Genomic DNA, 14,751 nt, shown 5'->3' with positions numbered 1-14,751 from the left:
CATCTAGTGTCTGTTCTAGATGTGTTTAGTTCAAGTTCATATATGCAAATGCTATTTACCTTCTCTCTGCCAGATTGCATGACTTGCTTTATCTCTGCTATATTAGTCATGCTTTATTTACTATTTCCGTTAATAAAATCATTTGATAAATTGCTCATATTTCCAACACAACTTTGGTGCCTTTTGCTAAATTCTCCGGACATACACGTTGATTTTTCCCCCGGCCACATCCTAACGGTGGTAGATACAGGCTGATTGAGTAATCGAAAACAAAAGTATATACAACCTAAAGATACAATGATGTTTCATTTGACAAAAGGTTGAGGTTCTTTGTCCTCCCTAGATACAGAACACTGCAGATAGTCTACGCTCTATATTTCCAACAACAACGGCGAACTGAAATGCACGGCCAAAATTTGGTGAAACAGAGGCTAACATCAGTCCCCTTGCGCTCGAGTTCCCATCTTAAGCTAACCTGTACTGCACAGTTTCACTGCTGGTTTACACAACAAGGGAATAAGCCAGTACTAGCACAGAATGTAAGTTCCTGATTGAGACACTAGCTATGTGAGTTTCTACAAATACCTTGCCCTAAATTGAGATCCTTGAGTTGATGTTTCGTTTGACCGGTGTGAAATCCCTCGTGGCAACCCATCACTTTCTGGGTCGGCGGTAAACATGCAAGCATACGCCAGATTAGCACCACAGCCCGTGCCACTTCCAGCCTTTTCGTATGAGCAAATCGTTTCTGTCTGGTCAGACTTTCGATGGCTTGGTTTTCTTCTTTTTCGCTTTTGTTTTCGTTTTTGCTTTTGTTTTCGTTTTTGTTTTCTTCTGAGCAATTCCAGAGTCCCGTCTGAAGATCGCCAGGACTTCGATGCTGCATCAGTAATGCATACAGCCAACAAAGCTTGTTTATTAGGAAACTAGAAAATAAAGGGCCCATGGACCATGAGCAATCATCCGAATCATCATAATAGAAAAGGCAAACTAGCATCACGCCTTGTTGCCTGCAACTAATGTGCAAAATCAAGAATATAACGGGTTGCATGGGTGGAGAAGGAGAAAGTGAGGTCGAAGTTATTTGAACAGGTCATCACAGGCAGATTTAGCTTTAGACAGGTTCATTAATTAAGAATATCAAGAAGCATCTTCAAGTTAATTATTTTGATCAGCGAAAAAAAGCCATGTGCCACTGAAATATTCATGAGACTGCTCCTGACTATCTTCAAACTTAATTAGCCTAGAAGTCTCAAATCTATATAATCACCCAAGCCAGGTTGCAAGGGTTGGTCAGAGCAACTTGATTTTTGCTTGCGCAGTACTAGAGCTTAAAACAGTACATAAGGATCTTCCAATGAACCCCATAAAGGTTGCAGTAAAACATACGGACAGCTTCCAGTCAAGAGGTTGAGACCCGTACCTATCAGTGCCAGGGAAGAAGTTAAAAGCATGTGCATTCTCCAAATGCCAGGCCTCGTTGGATATCAAGCTTTTGCAGTCCTGCATATGAAAGGAAAGTGCATAGATGAACCCGGGTACATATGAACCCACTTTGAAAAACACATTTCTAAATGCTAAAAAAATCTGAAAAGTGTTACATGGTTACGTCTCTATGTTCTATGTGTGTGCATAAAGTTTCACGCAAAAATAACTTTTTTGTGGCTTGTGCAAAAAAAGACAAAAAAATGTGTCGTGTTACACTATTTAAAAGTACTGAAATTTGTCTTTTTTATGGAGACAGAACAACAAAACATTTTTCCGCAAAACTTTGTGTCGCGTACACACATTTGTGAACATGTATGCGTGATATTTTCTTTTGAATTTTTTGACATTTTAAAACATGCTTAAAATGGATTTTTTCAAAAGTGGGTGCATATGCCCATGGGTGCAGGGGGTGCCCTCTAGCATATGAAATGCTTATATATAAGAGAACTGAAGCACCATAAAACTGAGGTAGGAAGGGTACAAGATTTGGACTCCTCGTAAGCTAGCAACTGTCACCTTTTTAAAACTGTCCCATCCGCAGCTGATGTATATGAGGGTCTCTGGCCATATTCCACTACTTTCTTCCATGATTGTACTATCAACATGAACAGCTGGTTCCCTTGCTCGCAGGATCCATGGTCTCTTCTCATCTTTGACCTTTGTAAGTGAACTGTTCAGAAAATAACATTACCGATAAAGCTACCACAATGGAAAAAGGATATCATAATTTAAGAAAACTGTCGACATATTTGTCAAATAACTGACAGCATGAAAGCATGTGGACTGTGAATTACTTCTTATATCTACCTTTTGGCCTTGAACGCCTTGCGCTCAGACAAAGCAACTCTCTGTAGAGCATTGATAACAGAAGGGTGCAGTCCTTTCCTGGGAGGATCCACGATAGCAACACTTGACCCTTCAAGCCAGTGAATGGGTTCCTGGTACCATGATGTAGGTTCCAAATTAATCATCATAATATGAAATGTAACCATTACAGAAATACAGGTTCAATTGCATACAGCTGAAGCATCAGTATTGTGCCAAGTTATGGTGCAACCCAGGTTTGGTGGAAGTCGGCTTGCTGACTTCTCAAAAGACAATTTCGACATTTTATTGATCTCAACACATCTCACAGACCTGCAAGTATAAGAACCTCACTTGAAATATTTCAATAAGAGTTTCTAAAAAAGAAAGAGAAGTGGGACACTATAAATGGTACACTGAAAGTTCTTATAAATATTTTAATAGAGAAGCCCCAGGGCAGACTGGGTGTCCTAAATCTCAGCTTGAGTCGGCTAGCTTTAGAACCAGGCCCACAAGAAGTTTTTACAAACAAATAGTGTAAATTAATATATCTAGAGGAAACCAACATACTTTGGTTTCTCAGACTTTGCTTGGCTTTGGGCCAGAACACAGTTATATTGGCGCTCTTTTTCCGAGCCAGACCAGGCTCAAATTTAGCATTTTCAGGCCAGACCTTACACAGGGTTTGGCAAAGTTTAACTGAACTAAACTAATATATTAAGTTCCAGAATGGCATTCACTATACCACACTAGTTTCGATATCACTACTTGTGGCTTAGTGCTACAAGCAAGACAAGCGGTCTCCTACACTTGACTAAGTGGCCTACAAGCAACACATAGAGCAAGGCTAACTGATTCGAGCAAAAGCTATCAACAAGTATACCAAATAGGGAATAAAAAACTAACTCTTTGAACTAAAACATTAGTGAAGTATTCTAGAATCTCTAGATTGTACAAGCATTAAGATAGTGTATCAGATCGTAAATTGTTTAGTATATCAATGAATTTAAGTATGCTCCACAACATCTGGAATGTCTGGGAAATGATGTTGCCCTCATGCACCTGACAGGCAATATTCATATCTAATCTTGGCACATAAAAAGGTACAATATTTGCTAGTTAAACATCCATTTTACTTACTCGCCTACATTTCCGAGAAGCAGCAACGGATAGTTAAACATGCATTTTTGTACTCACCTGCATTTCCTAGAAGCCGCGATGGCTAACCCAATAACACCGGCACCAGAGTATAAATCAACAACTGTTGAGCCCCGTGGTACATATTTGATCAACTTATGCAGTAACGAGTTAAAAGACTGCAGAGGAAACACAACACTGTGTAAGAAAAGGCTGGCATGACAAACTTACCGTAAGTTAAGTTAAGATACACAATCGAACCATGTGCAGCTAGAATATATGGTGTATGGAATGGCTCTATGGTTAATCAACAGCACCTAATAAATAGAACTGCCTAGATTTTTTTACTTTGTTGTGAGCCTTGGTTCACATCAAGACAAACACAGTGCTGAAGATGGTTGATGGTATGTCTTGAAGGGAATTAGGGTATTGGAAGGGGAAACGGACTATATACTAGGGCCGATGGACTTCATATAGGATAGAAATATATATTTTTCTTGCTTCCTCTCATACATTTAAAAGAATAGATTTTGTATCCATTTAGGAGTCCAGCCATGCTAGAGTTTGTACCCATTTAGGAGTCCAGCTATGCTAGAGTATGTATCCAGTTAGGAGTTCTCCTCTTGGGAGTCAAGTTATTTTAGTTAGGGATACGTGCCCAGCTGTCACATGCTGGAATTACTGTTCAGTGAACAGTAGCCGGCCTAGAAGGTCCACATAAGGGATGTACCCCAATTGTAAGGAGGCAAGCAAGAACAATCAATTTATTCTCTCTTCGCAACCATGAGTCTACCCAAACCCTTGCGGCCACACCGTCTGGCCATCTTCATTATAACAGTAGTTATCCTGTTTTGGATCAAGCTTCACAACATTTTGGTACAAAATTTGATCCTGATATAATCACACATACCAGAGTATTGGCCTGCCCAAAGCTATAAGGGTCAAGACAAATATCAACTCCCCCAAAACGCTCCCACAGATCTGCCTCCCCGCCGATATGTCTCCATTTATGCCCAAAAATTATCTGCAGATGCAACAACATTATTATAGGAAAATGCCGCATAGATGTAGTTGGTCAACCAACAGGTAAATATAAGGGAGCTAACTTGTAATCAATGTCTTATAACTTGTAAGCAATCAGTTTAGACTTTAGAGTAAGAACAAAAAGGAAATCTGAACATAGCCTTGATATTTTTGTCCTATAGGATTTCCTCATGCTGTACACCTGGTCCTTGCAGCTTGTAAAAATTTTGACGGCTTATCAGAGGAGAGTATTTAATACAAATTTGTTTAATATATGCATAAGCTTCTTATAACGGGGGCACTCATGACCCGAACAGCTTGACCTAGAAAGTTTTTTACCACTATAGTGCACAATCTTTTCTTTGATACATATTAGTTAACAGTTTAAGAAAAAAATAAATCAACTAATATTTGGATTTGTAGAGATGGGAATTGGGTACAATGGAACCATACGAATTATGCACTCCATATTCCACCTTCAGTCTTATCACCAGTATTCATCACTTTGCAGAAGTTCTAAGACTAGACTGTAGTACTATTATCCTAACTTCGCATAAAACTTAACCTATTCCACTATCCATATTGAAAATGGCAAAAGCGGTACGTGCCTTAACTATACAACAAAAGTAAATCAACTACTCCCTCCGTTCACAAATATAAGTTGTTTTGGATATTTCAACATGGACTACATACAGACTGAAATGAGTGAACAAACACACTAAAATGCGTCTATATACATCCGAATCAGAAAAAAGCTATAACATATTATAGTACTCCCTTTGTCTAGAAATACTTGTCGGAGTAATGGATGTATCTAGAACTAAAATATATCTAGATACATTCATTTCTTCGACAAGTATTTTCGGACGGATGAATGGAGGGAGTATATTACATCCACCAAATTCACACACATATCTTACATTGCTGGTTGATGTCTGGAAATTGGCCCATATAGAGTGAATCACATGCAAATTACTTCTTGGTCCACCATTTGTCCATAAGAACTGTCATGAGTACAATCACCAAGATTGAGGATAAAAAGTACACAAAAGCAAAGTAAATGACTTGGCAGAATACCTAAAGGAAATAGGAAAGCTGACAAGCAGCTATATGTGTTGAACCTCAGTTGGAAAACTTACTTCTTGCAACAAACTCAACTTCTCTGAATTTTTGGAGCGCTCGTCTCTTGAATTCCAAACGAATGAAACTTGAACTCTCGCTAGGCAGAAAATAACATATTTCAATTATTTTGGGTTTGGAGAATCGACAGTACAGCTTAGAACAGATTGAGAATAAAGCTAACCTTGCTCGTATCTTTGCGCAACGGGAATAGACGTGTTATATGTCGTCACGGTCATCTAGGGGTATGATAAAGAAACCAAATGCATCAGGATTATAGGCATAATGACATGCTTGATGAGGTCATTCTGTGTTGGGATTTACAGCAAGGAAGACCGAAGATCACAAATTTCAACTTTCCCATTCACAAAGAGAATCTATAAGGTGTATGTTCTTGGTGCAAAAGAAAACTGAATACTTCCTTCGTGTCGTTATACATACATTATGTACATGCTATTAAGCAAAGTAATAATTACCTGCACGTATCTTAGTTCACCAGTACCAGCATCTTCATCAAAAGGCTGCACACTGAGCTCAGATATACCTGCAAGACCAGAGTTCTAACATATTATGCCTCACTTCGTGATTTGAAGAAACTATGTTTCCCTAATCTGTATGGAGCAGGCACAACAGACAGGAACACACCTTGCTTCAGAAGCTTAATAGCATAGTTAATGCTTGGGTGATGGGCTGAAAAAATGTGAAAATAAAACGGTGAGTAATAGATTGAATATAAAAATAACATGCAGCAGAACGAAGTACAAGTGGATAGCCGGATACTGTGTAACTCTTACAGTTAACTGATTTCATAGCTAACCTCTGCAATCGGGAATATCTTGAACAGTATGTGTCCCTTCTTGATACAGGCCAATCAGCGGCTTCTCTGGTGTTCCACGTACCGCTAGCTTCGCCCGGCACCGCCATTCTGACTAAAAACAAGGTTCCCACATTCAGAGTTTCAGACTTAGCGGCAAAGCAAATCCAATAACTAATCACATCAATTGCTTAGGTGACTATACATTTACTGGGAAGTGGGAAATTCTGAACCTAAAAATCTTTTCGGTTACTCGGGTGACCAGAACCTATGCAAACTAATTTAGTTGAAACCAAATAGACATGTCATCCCACACATTTCGGGCTACGCGTACCAGCCTGCCCCTGCTGAATGTGAAGTCTTCGATTCCGTGGCCACTGAAGAAATCCGCCACCTCCTGCAGCACCGGCGGCTTGTCGAGGTCGAACTCGTGAGTGCACCCGGAACACCTACGAACCACGCAGAAGAGTCAGCTCACACACGCACACGCACAGAAGCGAGCGCCAGCGCGTCGGGTAAGAGAGCGAGAGAGTATCGTACGAGCCGAAGTGAGTGCAGTTGAGGCAGGTGGAGGCGGGGTCCATGGTGGAGACAATGGCGGGCGGCGGGGGCAGGGAGGCGGCCGGTTTTGGCGCGACGACCGGCTTGAGCCGCGGAGGTGGCGGCGGGGCACGGCGAGGGGGAGGGGGAGGAGGAGGACGACGAACGCGAGGCGGGGGTCGCGGCTGGGTCGTGGTGGTGATACGCGGCGCCGGGGCGGTCGGGGAAGGCCAGGGGAGCAGCCCCGCCGGGGGAGGCATCGCCGGCGGTTGGGGAGGCGGGAAGAGGGGTGTGGAGGGAGGGATAAGGAGGCGGGCGATGCGCTTGGATATGGGACTGGATTTTTCAGTAGTGTCTTTTATCGGAGGCAAGTTTTTTTTTTCAAAAAAAAACATATAGCCGTTCTACTCTTTTTTTACTCTCTTCGTTCCAATGAATAGCACGCATGCATTTCAGAATTCAATTTTAATCAGATCTATAGTACTGTGCTCCCTCCGTTCCCAAATATTTGTCTTTCTAGACATTTCAAATAGACAACAACATATGGATGTATGTAGACATATTTTAGAGTAAGATTCGCTCATTTTGCTTCGTATGTAGTTACCTGTTGAAATCTCTAGCAAGACAAAAATTTGAAAATGGAGGGAGTATATGTTTTTGTGGCCTTAAAATTATGCAATTTAAACTTTTTTTGAATTTGAATTCAGCGGTTTTGTCACATATAACCCACATTTGATTGATCTAATTTATGGTCAGAGTGCACTTTTTAAATGTGTGCATGCCGTATTCATTGAAATGGAAGGAGTAGCAAAGTTTACTCAAAAAGGAGAATATGAAGGGCACGGTGTTTTGGCTCCCCGATGCACAACCGCCTAAATGAATATCAAAATTGGGGAAATAGCATAGTAATTTTTTCATACAAAATATGGTAGTACCTCACATATGAATTTTCGTGAAGAAATGGTCCTAATGTCCTAGACAAAGAAGACAAAATCAGTGCTATAAAAGACCATGTGTTTGAACTTTGAAGCATGTTGAAAGGTCCGGTTTTATTTTATTTTGCTCGAAAACACACAGATGTTGCCATCACGAAAATTCACAAGCCAGGGGAGCACTCGACTATGTTGATTATAAAATAATGTTTAAAATACTTTGCTATTTTTAAAAAATAATGTTCATCAGAATGCACATGGAACCATGTACATCGGTGTTTTTCTGATAAACAAAGCCTATATTATCTTCATAAATTATGTCGCCGTAAACGAGAGAGTTTATTGCGACTCTAATGATTGTTTCAATCATTTAGGAGATAATTCATTAGTCGATTCGTGGCTAACCATCAAACTACAAACAATGTAGAAAGCTCATGTGCAGGTTATCACACTATTTTTTTCATGTGTGATCTGTATCAGAAAGTGGCATCGGTCCATTTCTCTTCCAAAATCAGTCCCGACTATCTACTGTTGAGTGTGATGTTGCCGCCACATGTTAACCCACCCAATTGATAGCAGCTTCTTCTGCATGAAAGCAAGCACATACAACCAATTAAAAGAACCGCGTAGGCAATTCCATGCCTTCAAAACATACACCGATGTTCAGTTTATGACTCGGATAGAACCTCCACTTCGACATTGCTCTGGCTCACCTTCTTTCTTGGACCAACCCATCCTCAAGCACCACCTTTCCCTTCGGGTATGCCACGAAAATGGTGTATGAATCATGTTCATTCCATATGTTAACGTCGACCAATGTGTACAAATCTAAAGTGTTGAAAAAAGATTCATTTTCATGCCATGGATGCTCGAACATACAAAGGAATTGTTGGGGAACGCAGTATTTCAAAAAAAAATTCTTACGATCACGTAAGATCTATCTAGGAGATGCATAGCAACGAGAGGGGAGAGTGTATCTATGTACCCTCGTAGACCGAAAGCGGAAGTGTTGAGTAACGGGTTGATGTAGTCGAACGTCTTCACAATCCAACCGATCAAGTACCGAACGCACGACACCTCCGCGATCTGCACACATTCAGCTTGGTGACGTCCCTCGAACTCTAGATCCAGCTGAGGCCGAGAGAGAGTTTCGTCAGCACGACAGCGTGTTGACGGTGAAGATGAAGTTACCGACGCAGGGCTTTGCCTAAGCACTACGACAATATGACCGATGTGAAAATCTGTGAAGGGAGGCACCGCACACGGCTAAGAAATCAACTTGTGTGTCTATAGGGTGCCCCCCTCCCCCGTATATAAAGGAGTGGGGGGGGGGGCGACCGGCCTCATGGGGTGCGCCCCAAGGGGGGGGATCCTTCTCCTATTAGGAGTAGGTTCCCCCCTTTCCTAGTCCAACTAGGAGGGGAAGGGAAGGGAAGAGGGAGAGAAGGAAAGGGGGGCGGCCCCCCTCCCAATTCGGATTGGGCTTGGGGGGGGGCGCGCCCCTCCACTTGGGCGCATCCTCCTCTCTTCCACCGAAGCCCATGAAGGCCCATTAACCCCCAGGGGGTTCCGGTAACCCTCGGTACTCCGGAAAATGCCCGAACCTATCCGAAACCTTTTCGGTGTCCAAACATAACCTTCCAATATATCAATCTTCATGTCTCAACCATTTCGAGACTCCCCGTCATGTCCGTTGTCGGTGTCAAAACCGGCGGATCTTGGGTAGGGGGTCCCGAACTGTGCGTCTAGGTCGGATGGTAACAGGAGGCAGGGGACACGATGTTTTACCCAGGTTCGGGCCCTCATGATGGAGGTAAAACCCTACGTCCTGCTTGATTAATATTGATGATATAGGTAGTACAAGAGTAGATCTACCACGAGATCAGAGAGGCTAAACCCTAGAAGCTAGCCTATGGTATGATTGTTGTTCGTCCTACGGACTAAAACTCTCCGGTTTATATAGACACCGGAGAGGGCTAGGGTTACACAGAGTCGGTTACAATGGTAGGAGATCTACATATCCGTATCGCCAAGCTTGCCTTCCACGCCAAGGAAAGTCCCTTCCGGACACGGGACGAAGTCTTCAATCTTGTATCTTCATAGTCCAGGAGTCCGGCCGAAGGTATAGTCCGGCCATCCGGACACCCCCTAATCCAGGACTCCCTCAGTAGCCCCTGAACCAGGCTTCAATGACGACGAGTCCGGCGCGCAGATTGTCTTCGGCATTGCAAGGCGGGTTCCTCCTCCAAGTACTTCATAGAAGATTTTGAACACAAAGGTAGTGTCCGGCTCTGCAAAATAAGTTTCCACATATTGCCATAGAGAGAATAATATTTACACAAATCTAATCTGCTGACGTATTCCGTAGCGTGACATCACACCACGGCCAAGTCTTTATTCGAATCGTTTTACTGTCCCACCTCAGCGCGTTTAGCGAGGCGGTTTCCTTGGCACGTCTTGTTAAAGCAGAGATCGTGTCCCCTTATTCCGGGATTCTCATCAATACGGGTGTGGGTAACCCAACCGCGCCATTGACTACGGCGCTTGGGAGATAAGCGAGTTTTACCAGGCTGGTGGGGCGCATAGTCGCGTCCGCCCATATAAGGGGATAAGGATCCACCTTTTCATCCACGCCTTCTTCCTCCTTTGCCTATCCATTTCCGCGCACTCGAGCTCCAGCGCCCAAGTCCGCACACCCCACCTCAACCTTCTCCAGCCATGTCCGGAGCGGGAGGCAAGTGGATGGTCTCCTCCGTCACGGAGGGACACATCAAAAGACTGAGGAAGGCCGGATACTTGTCTAACGACATTGCGCACCGGCTTCCCGAAGAGGGGCAGCTCATCCCCACCCCTAGGCCCCATGAGAGGGTGGTGTTCCTCCCCCATTTCCTCCGCGGACTGGGCTTCCCTCTCCACCCATTTGTCCGGGGGCTCATGTTCTACTATGGCCTGGATTTCCACGATCTGGCCCCGAACTTTGTCCTCAACATCTCGGCGTTTATCGTCGTGTGCGAGGCTTTCTTCCGCATCCGCCCCCATTTCGGCCTATGGCTCAAGACTTTCAATGTCAAGCCGAAGGTGGTGCGTGGCACCCAAGCGGAGTGCGGAGGCGCCATGGTGGGCAAGATGCCCAACGTCCTATGGTTCGAGGGCTCCTTCGTGGAGTCCCTAAAGGGGTGGCAGTCGGGGTGGTTTTACATCACCGAGCCGCGCGACCCTGAATGGGTCACAGCCCCCGAGTTTCGATCCGGACCCCCTACGCGGCTCACCTCCTGGAAAGAGACGGGCCTGTCGTGGGGTAAAAAAGGAGAGCTGACCGGACTCCAAACATGCGTCCAAACCCTGGTGGACAGGAATCTCAAACTTGTCAACGTAGTCCAGGTTATGCTCATCCGTCGGATCCTCCCGTGTCAACAACGGGCTTTCAACCTGTGGGAGTTCGACCCGGCGCGGCACCAAACTCTGAGCAGGCTCTTCGACACGACGTACGAAGATGCCTGGAAGGTGCTTTTCAAGGGCGCCGAGGCCCCCGCATCCGCTACCGAGGATCGCGGATTCAGCATGCAGCGTCACGCTCGTGCGGTAAGCTGTTTTCACCTTTTACAGGGTATTAGTTTTTCATAGTTTGACTCCATGCGGGATCTAAGTTCCCTTACCTTTGACAGGATTGGCAGGAGACGTCCGGACAGATCAACTGTCCGGCTCCTTTGCCCGAAGGCCCAGCGGACGCTCGCTTGGCGAAGCTGCTGGTTCCGGCACCTTACGTGGTGCCAGAGAAGAAGGCCAAGAAGAAGGCCATGGGGACTCGAAAGAGCGCCCGGCGCCAGGAGGTGTCGATTCACCATCCGACGACTCCAAGGCGCACTCCTCCCATGAAGACGAGGAGGAGGAAGAAGAGACCTCTCCCCCTCCAGCGGGGGGAGGGAAGAAAAGGAAGGCCGCCCCAACCGGGGAGGCCGAAGGGTCCAAGAGGGGGAAGACCCCTCCTCCGGACTACTCCACCAACGCCGACGACGGCGAAGAGGAGTGGCCGCACAGGGCCAAGCCCCTGGCGAGATCGTAAGTATCCGGATACCCGAGTGATTCATAGTATTCCCCCATTGCACAGCTTTTCCTTACGTCGAACATGATTGTGCAGTCCGCCCAAGGCCGGGCTCGACAAGTCGTTGAGCGGCTCCCTGGATTCATCGGATGTGAATTCGCTTCCGACGGCTTCCTCCCCCCACCCTACGGACGGCGCCGAGGTGGCGTCCCAACAGGTTCGAAGCCAGGAGGAGGTGGTCCTGGAGGCGCCGCAAGGCAACCTCCCGGACTCCAGGCGTAAAGGGGATAGAACCCCCAAGGGCTCCAAGTCCGGCCTTGAGCCGGACACCGCGCCGGAACCTTCAACGGTTCCGGACTCCGGTAGGCAGCCTCCTTCCAAGAGGAGCAAGCCTACCGAGCCGGTGACCTCCGTCCAACCGGAGGCACCGGACAATTTGCTGGAGACGCTTAACGGCGCCTCCATCGACGAGGGGCACCGCACTATTATGAGTGCGGTGATCCAGAAGGTTCAGTCCGCCAAGAGCGGACTGACTGAAGCCTGTGCCAGCCTTCTAACAGGCTTTGAGGTAAGTAAAGAATATGTAAAAATATTACCGCATAGACAGTAGCCCCTGATGCTCTGTTCGGCGTTCGGAAAGAAAAGCCGAATAGAGGATCTAATAATCGCAGGAGTCTAACATAATCAAGTCAATATGCGTATGCAGGCTTCGCTGCTGGCCTCCGCCGCACTGACTGCGGAGGTGGATACGCTGAAGCAGAACCTCGAGCGGTCCGAGCAAGAGCTCGGCCTAGCCAAGCAGCAGCTCGAGGAGAAGGAAGGTAAGAAATACCTTATTGAAATATGTGAAAGGTGCAATTGCAAAAGTGACAGGATTAACGCGGCTATTGTAGGGGCCACAACTGAGGTGGCGACCCTTAAGCAAGCGTTGTCCGAGGCCGAAAAGAGGGCGGCCACGGAGCGCACCGAGCGGGAGAAGCATGAGACGCAGGTTGGCGAGGTGCGGCAAGAGCTCCAGGCTCTCATGAAAAAACATGAGAGTTTGGAGCTTGACTCAAAGACGCGAGAGTCTGAGCTCGCGGCGGCCATTGAAGATGCCAAGTCTGCCAAGGCCGAAGCCTAGAAGGCCCTCCAGGAGGTTGAGGCAGTAAAAAAGATAGCGGCGGTAAGGCATTCTTTATGCAAAGCAAGCACGTAAAAGTGAATTACTTGTCACTTACCCGAATCCGGAGCTCTCCAGGAGCATTCGCAGACTTGCCCCGTAGCGTGTCGGATGCCGCCGCCTTCTACCGAGCCGAGGAGGGAAGCTCGACGGAGAAGGTGTTCTGGTCTCAGTATGCTGAGGCCGAACACCCGGTGCCCTTAAGCGACCAGCTGAAACAGCTGGTCGAGCTCCATAAGGTGGCCGAACAGGCCATGAAGGGCCTCATAGTCCGGCTGTGGCCTGGAGAGGCCATGCCTGGGAGCTACTTCGGGCTGGTGAGGCGGCTGGTGGAGGCCTGTCCAAGGCTCGAAGTCATCAAGCGCTCCGTATGCATCGAGGGTGCCCGTAGGGCGCTTGCCCGTGCGAAGGTGCACTGGGGCAAGCTGGATGCTGAGAAGCTTGTGAAGGACGGGCCACCGCCGGGCAAGGAGCATCGCAAGCCCGAGATGTATTATGAGGGCGTTCTGAAGGGTGCCCGCCTTGTGGCGGATGAATGTTCCATGAATGTAATTTTTCAATGAACTCGCTCGTTTTGTCCTGTGCGCTGAAAACTTGTTCATGTGCGCTAAGCAATGCTTTTTGAATTTAAAATATTACCTTCTGTGCGGCCGTTTATCAAATTTGAGAGATGGCGAGTCGTCGGCTTCTGCCCCCATGGCACGAGTGCTGGGGTGTTCGGGATAAACATGAGCGCTCTTTTTCCCATTCTTGGGTCCTTCGAGGGAGGCGCTCAACACAACGAACAAGGCAATCGGACTATAATGCTTGAACACTCTCACTTAGCCATAGAATTCTATAATTTTAAATTTCGGCGAAGCCCCTAGTGTTCGGAAGACCGAGTTCGGGGCGCTATCCACGCCTAGGCCGGACAAAGCCGACTCCTCGCTCTAGGCGGCATAAGTCTTTAGGGACTCGAAAACCTCTCGAACAACGACCAGCTCTTGCCTCATCATGATGGTCAGTTTTAGCTTTCTCTACTGAGGTGCTTAGCCCAGCTCAACTGGGGCACAATCGCAGTAGTTCTCCTAGTGCTACCTTAGCCGATATGACGGAACGTAAGGTACCAAAACATAGGAGCCGGGCAAACCCAACTATTGACCCAAGACATGATTCGGAGCCGATGCATATAATGCTATAAGTTCGGGGTGCCGCACTTGTGAGTGTTCGGACTTCTCACACCATGTTGTGGGGTACTTAAGCCCCTGGTGTATTAGACGTACCAAAGTGTATGGGTGCAACATGTCATTAATGAACATATATTCGTAAAAAAGAGGTAATGCGGTAATAGACGTAAGCTATGCATTGTTTATTTAAAAAAGTTGCGATCAAAGCAGAACGATACAAATAGTGCGATAAGGAAAAGATGGGACTATCAAATATGTCCTTTCCAGGGGCGAGCTGCGGAATGTTATGCGAAACAGGTATACTACTCGTTATAGAGACCACCTTAGAGTTCCGTAGTGCGGTGTAGCTTTCTGCTTCCCTGGTTGTATCGTTTGTGCGGCAATTGTACTACCGGACAAGCCTTCCGAAGAATGGAGTCCTGAAAATAAGAGAAAATTTAAGAAATCGGCAGCCCCTAGTGCGGTTTAAGCCACGTTTCGGGCTTGCCGTGATGGTGCCCCTCCTCCTGTGCCCATGGTATTTC

General features: G+C 46.2%; 1 protein-coding gene across 1 annotated transcript; it reads right to left on the bottom strand.

Annotated features, from left to right (window-relative positions):
• Window positions 1-255: 255 nt before the first annotated feature.
• On the bottom strand, window positions 256-7,252 carry LOC123063105 (uncharacterized RNA methyltransferase pc1998). The gene is made up of 15 exons (XM_044486843.1): window positions 6,926-7,252; window positions 6,720-6,834; window positions 6,389-6,500; window positions 6,217-6,261; window positions 6,048-6,115; window positions 5,756-5,810; window positions 5,592-5,671; window positions 5,373-5,456; window positions 4,340-4,453; window positions 3,490-3,608; window positions 2,508-2,625; window positions 2,296-2,426; window positions 2,005-2,158; window positions 1,424-1,503; window positions 256-880 (listed from the first exon to the last, which is right to left on the bottom strand). The coding sequence occupies exons 1-15, from the start codon at window positions 7,183-7,185 to the stop codon at window positions 757-759; spliced, it is 1,659 nt and encodes a 552-aa protein (XP_044342778.1). The 5' UTR covers window positions 7,186-7,252; the 3' UTR covers window positions 256-756.
• Between the last annotated feature and the right edge of the window lie 7,499 nt (window positions 7,253-14,751).

Source organism: Triticum aestivum, chromosome 3A, assembly GCF_018294505.1.
Source record: "Triticum aestivum cultivar Chinese Spring chromosome 3A, IWGSC CS RefSeq v2.1, whole genome shotgun sequence".
Classification (NCBI taxonomy): domain Eukaryota; kingdom Viridiplantae; phylum Streptophyta; class Magnoliopsida; order Poales; family Poaceae; genus Triticum; species Triticum aestivum.
The sequence above is the reverse complement of the archived record's forward strand: the minus strand, read 5'-3'. Positions and strand labels throughout refer to the sequence as shown.

Excerpts from the sequence above, each read along its gene's own strand:
- LOC123063105 (XM_044486843.1), bottom strand. The coding sequence starts at position 7,185 with ATGCCTCCCCCGGCGGGGCTGCTCCCCTGGCCTTCCCCGACCGCCCCG. Across the intron at positions 6,835-6,925 it reads AACTGCACTCACTTCGGCTC|GTGTTCCGGGTGCACTCACG; the intron begins GTACGATACTCT and ends CGTGGTTCGTAG. Across the intron at positions 2,159-2,295 it reads AAGGCGTTCAAGGCCAAAAG|TTCACTTACAAAGGTCAAAG; the intron begins GTAGATATAAGA and ends TTTTCTGAACAG.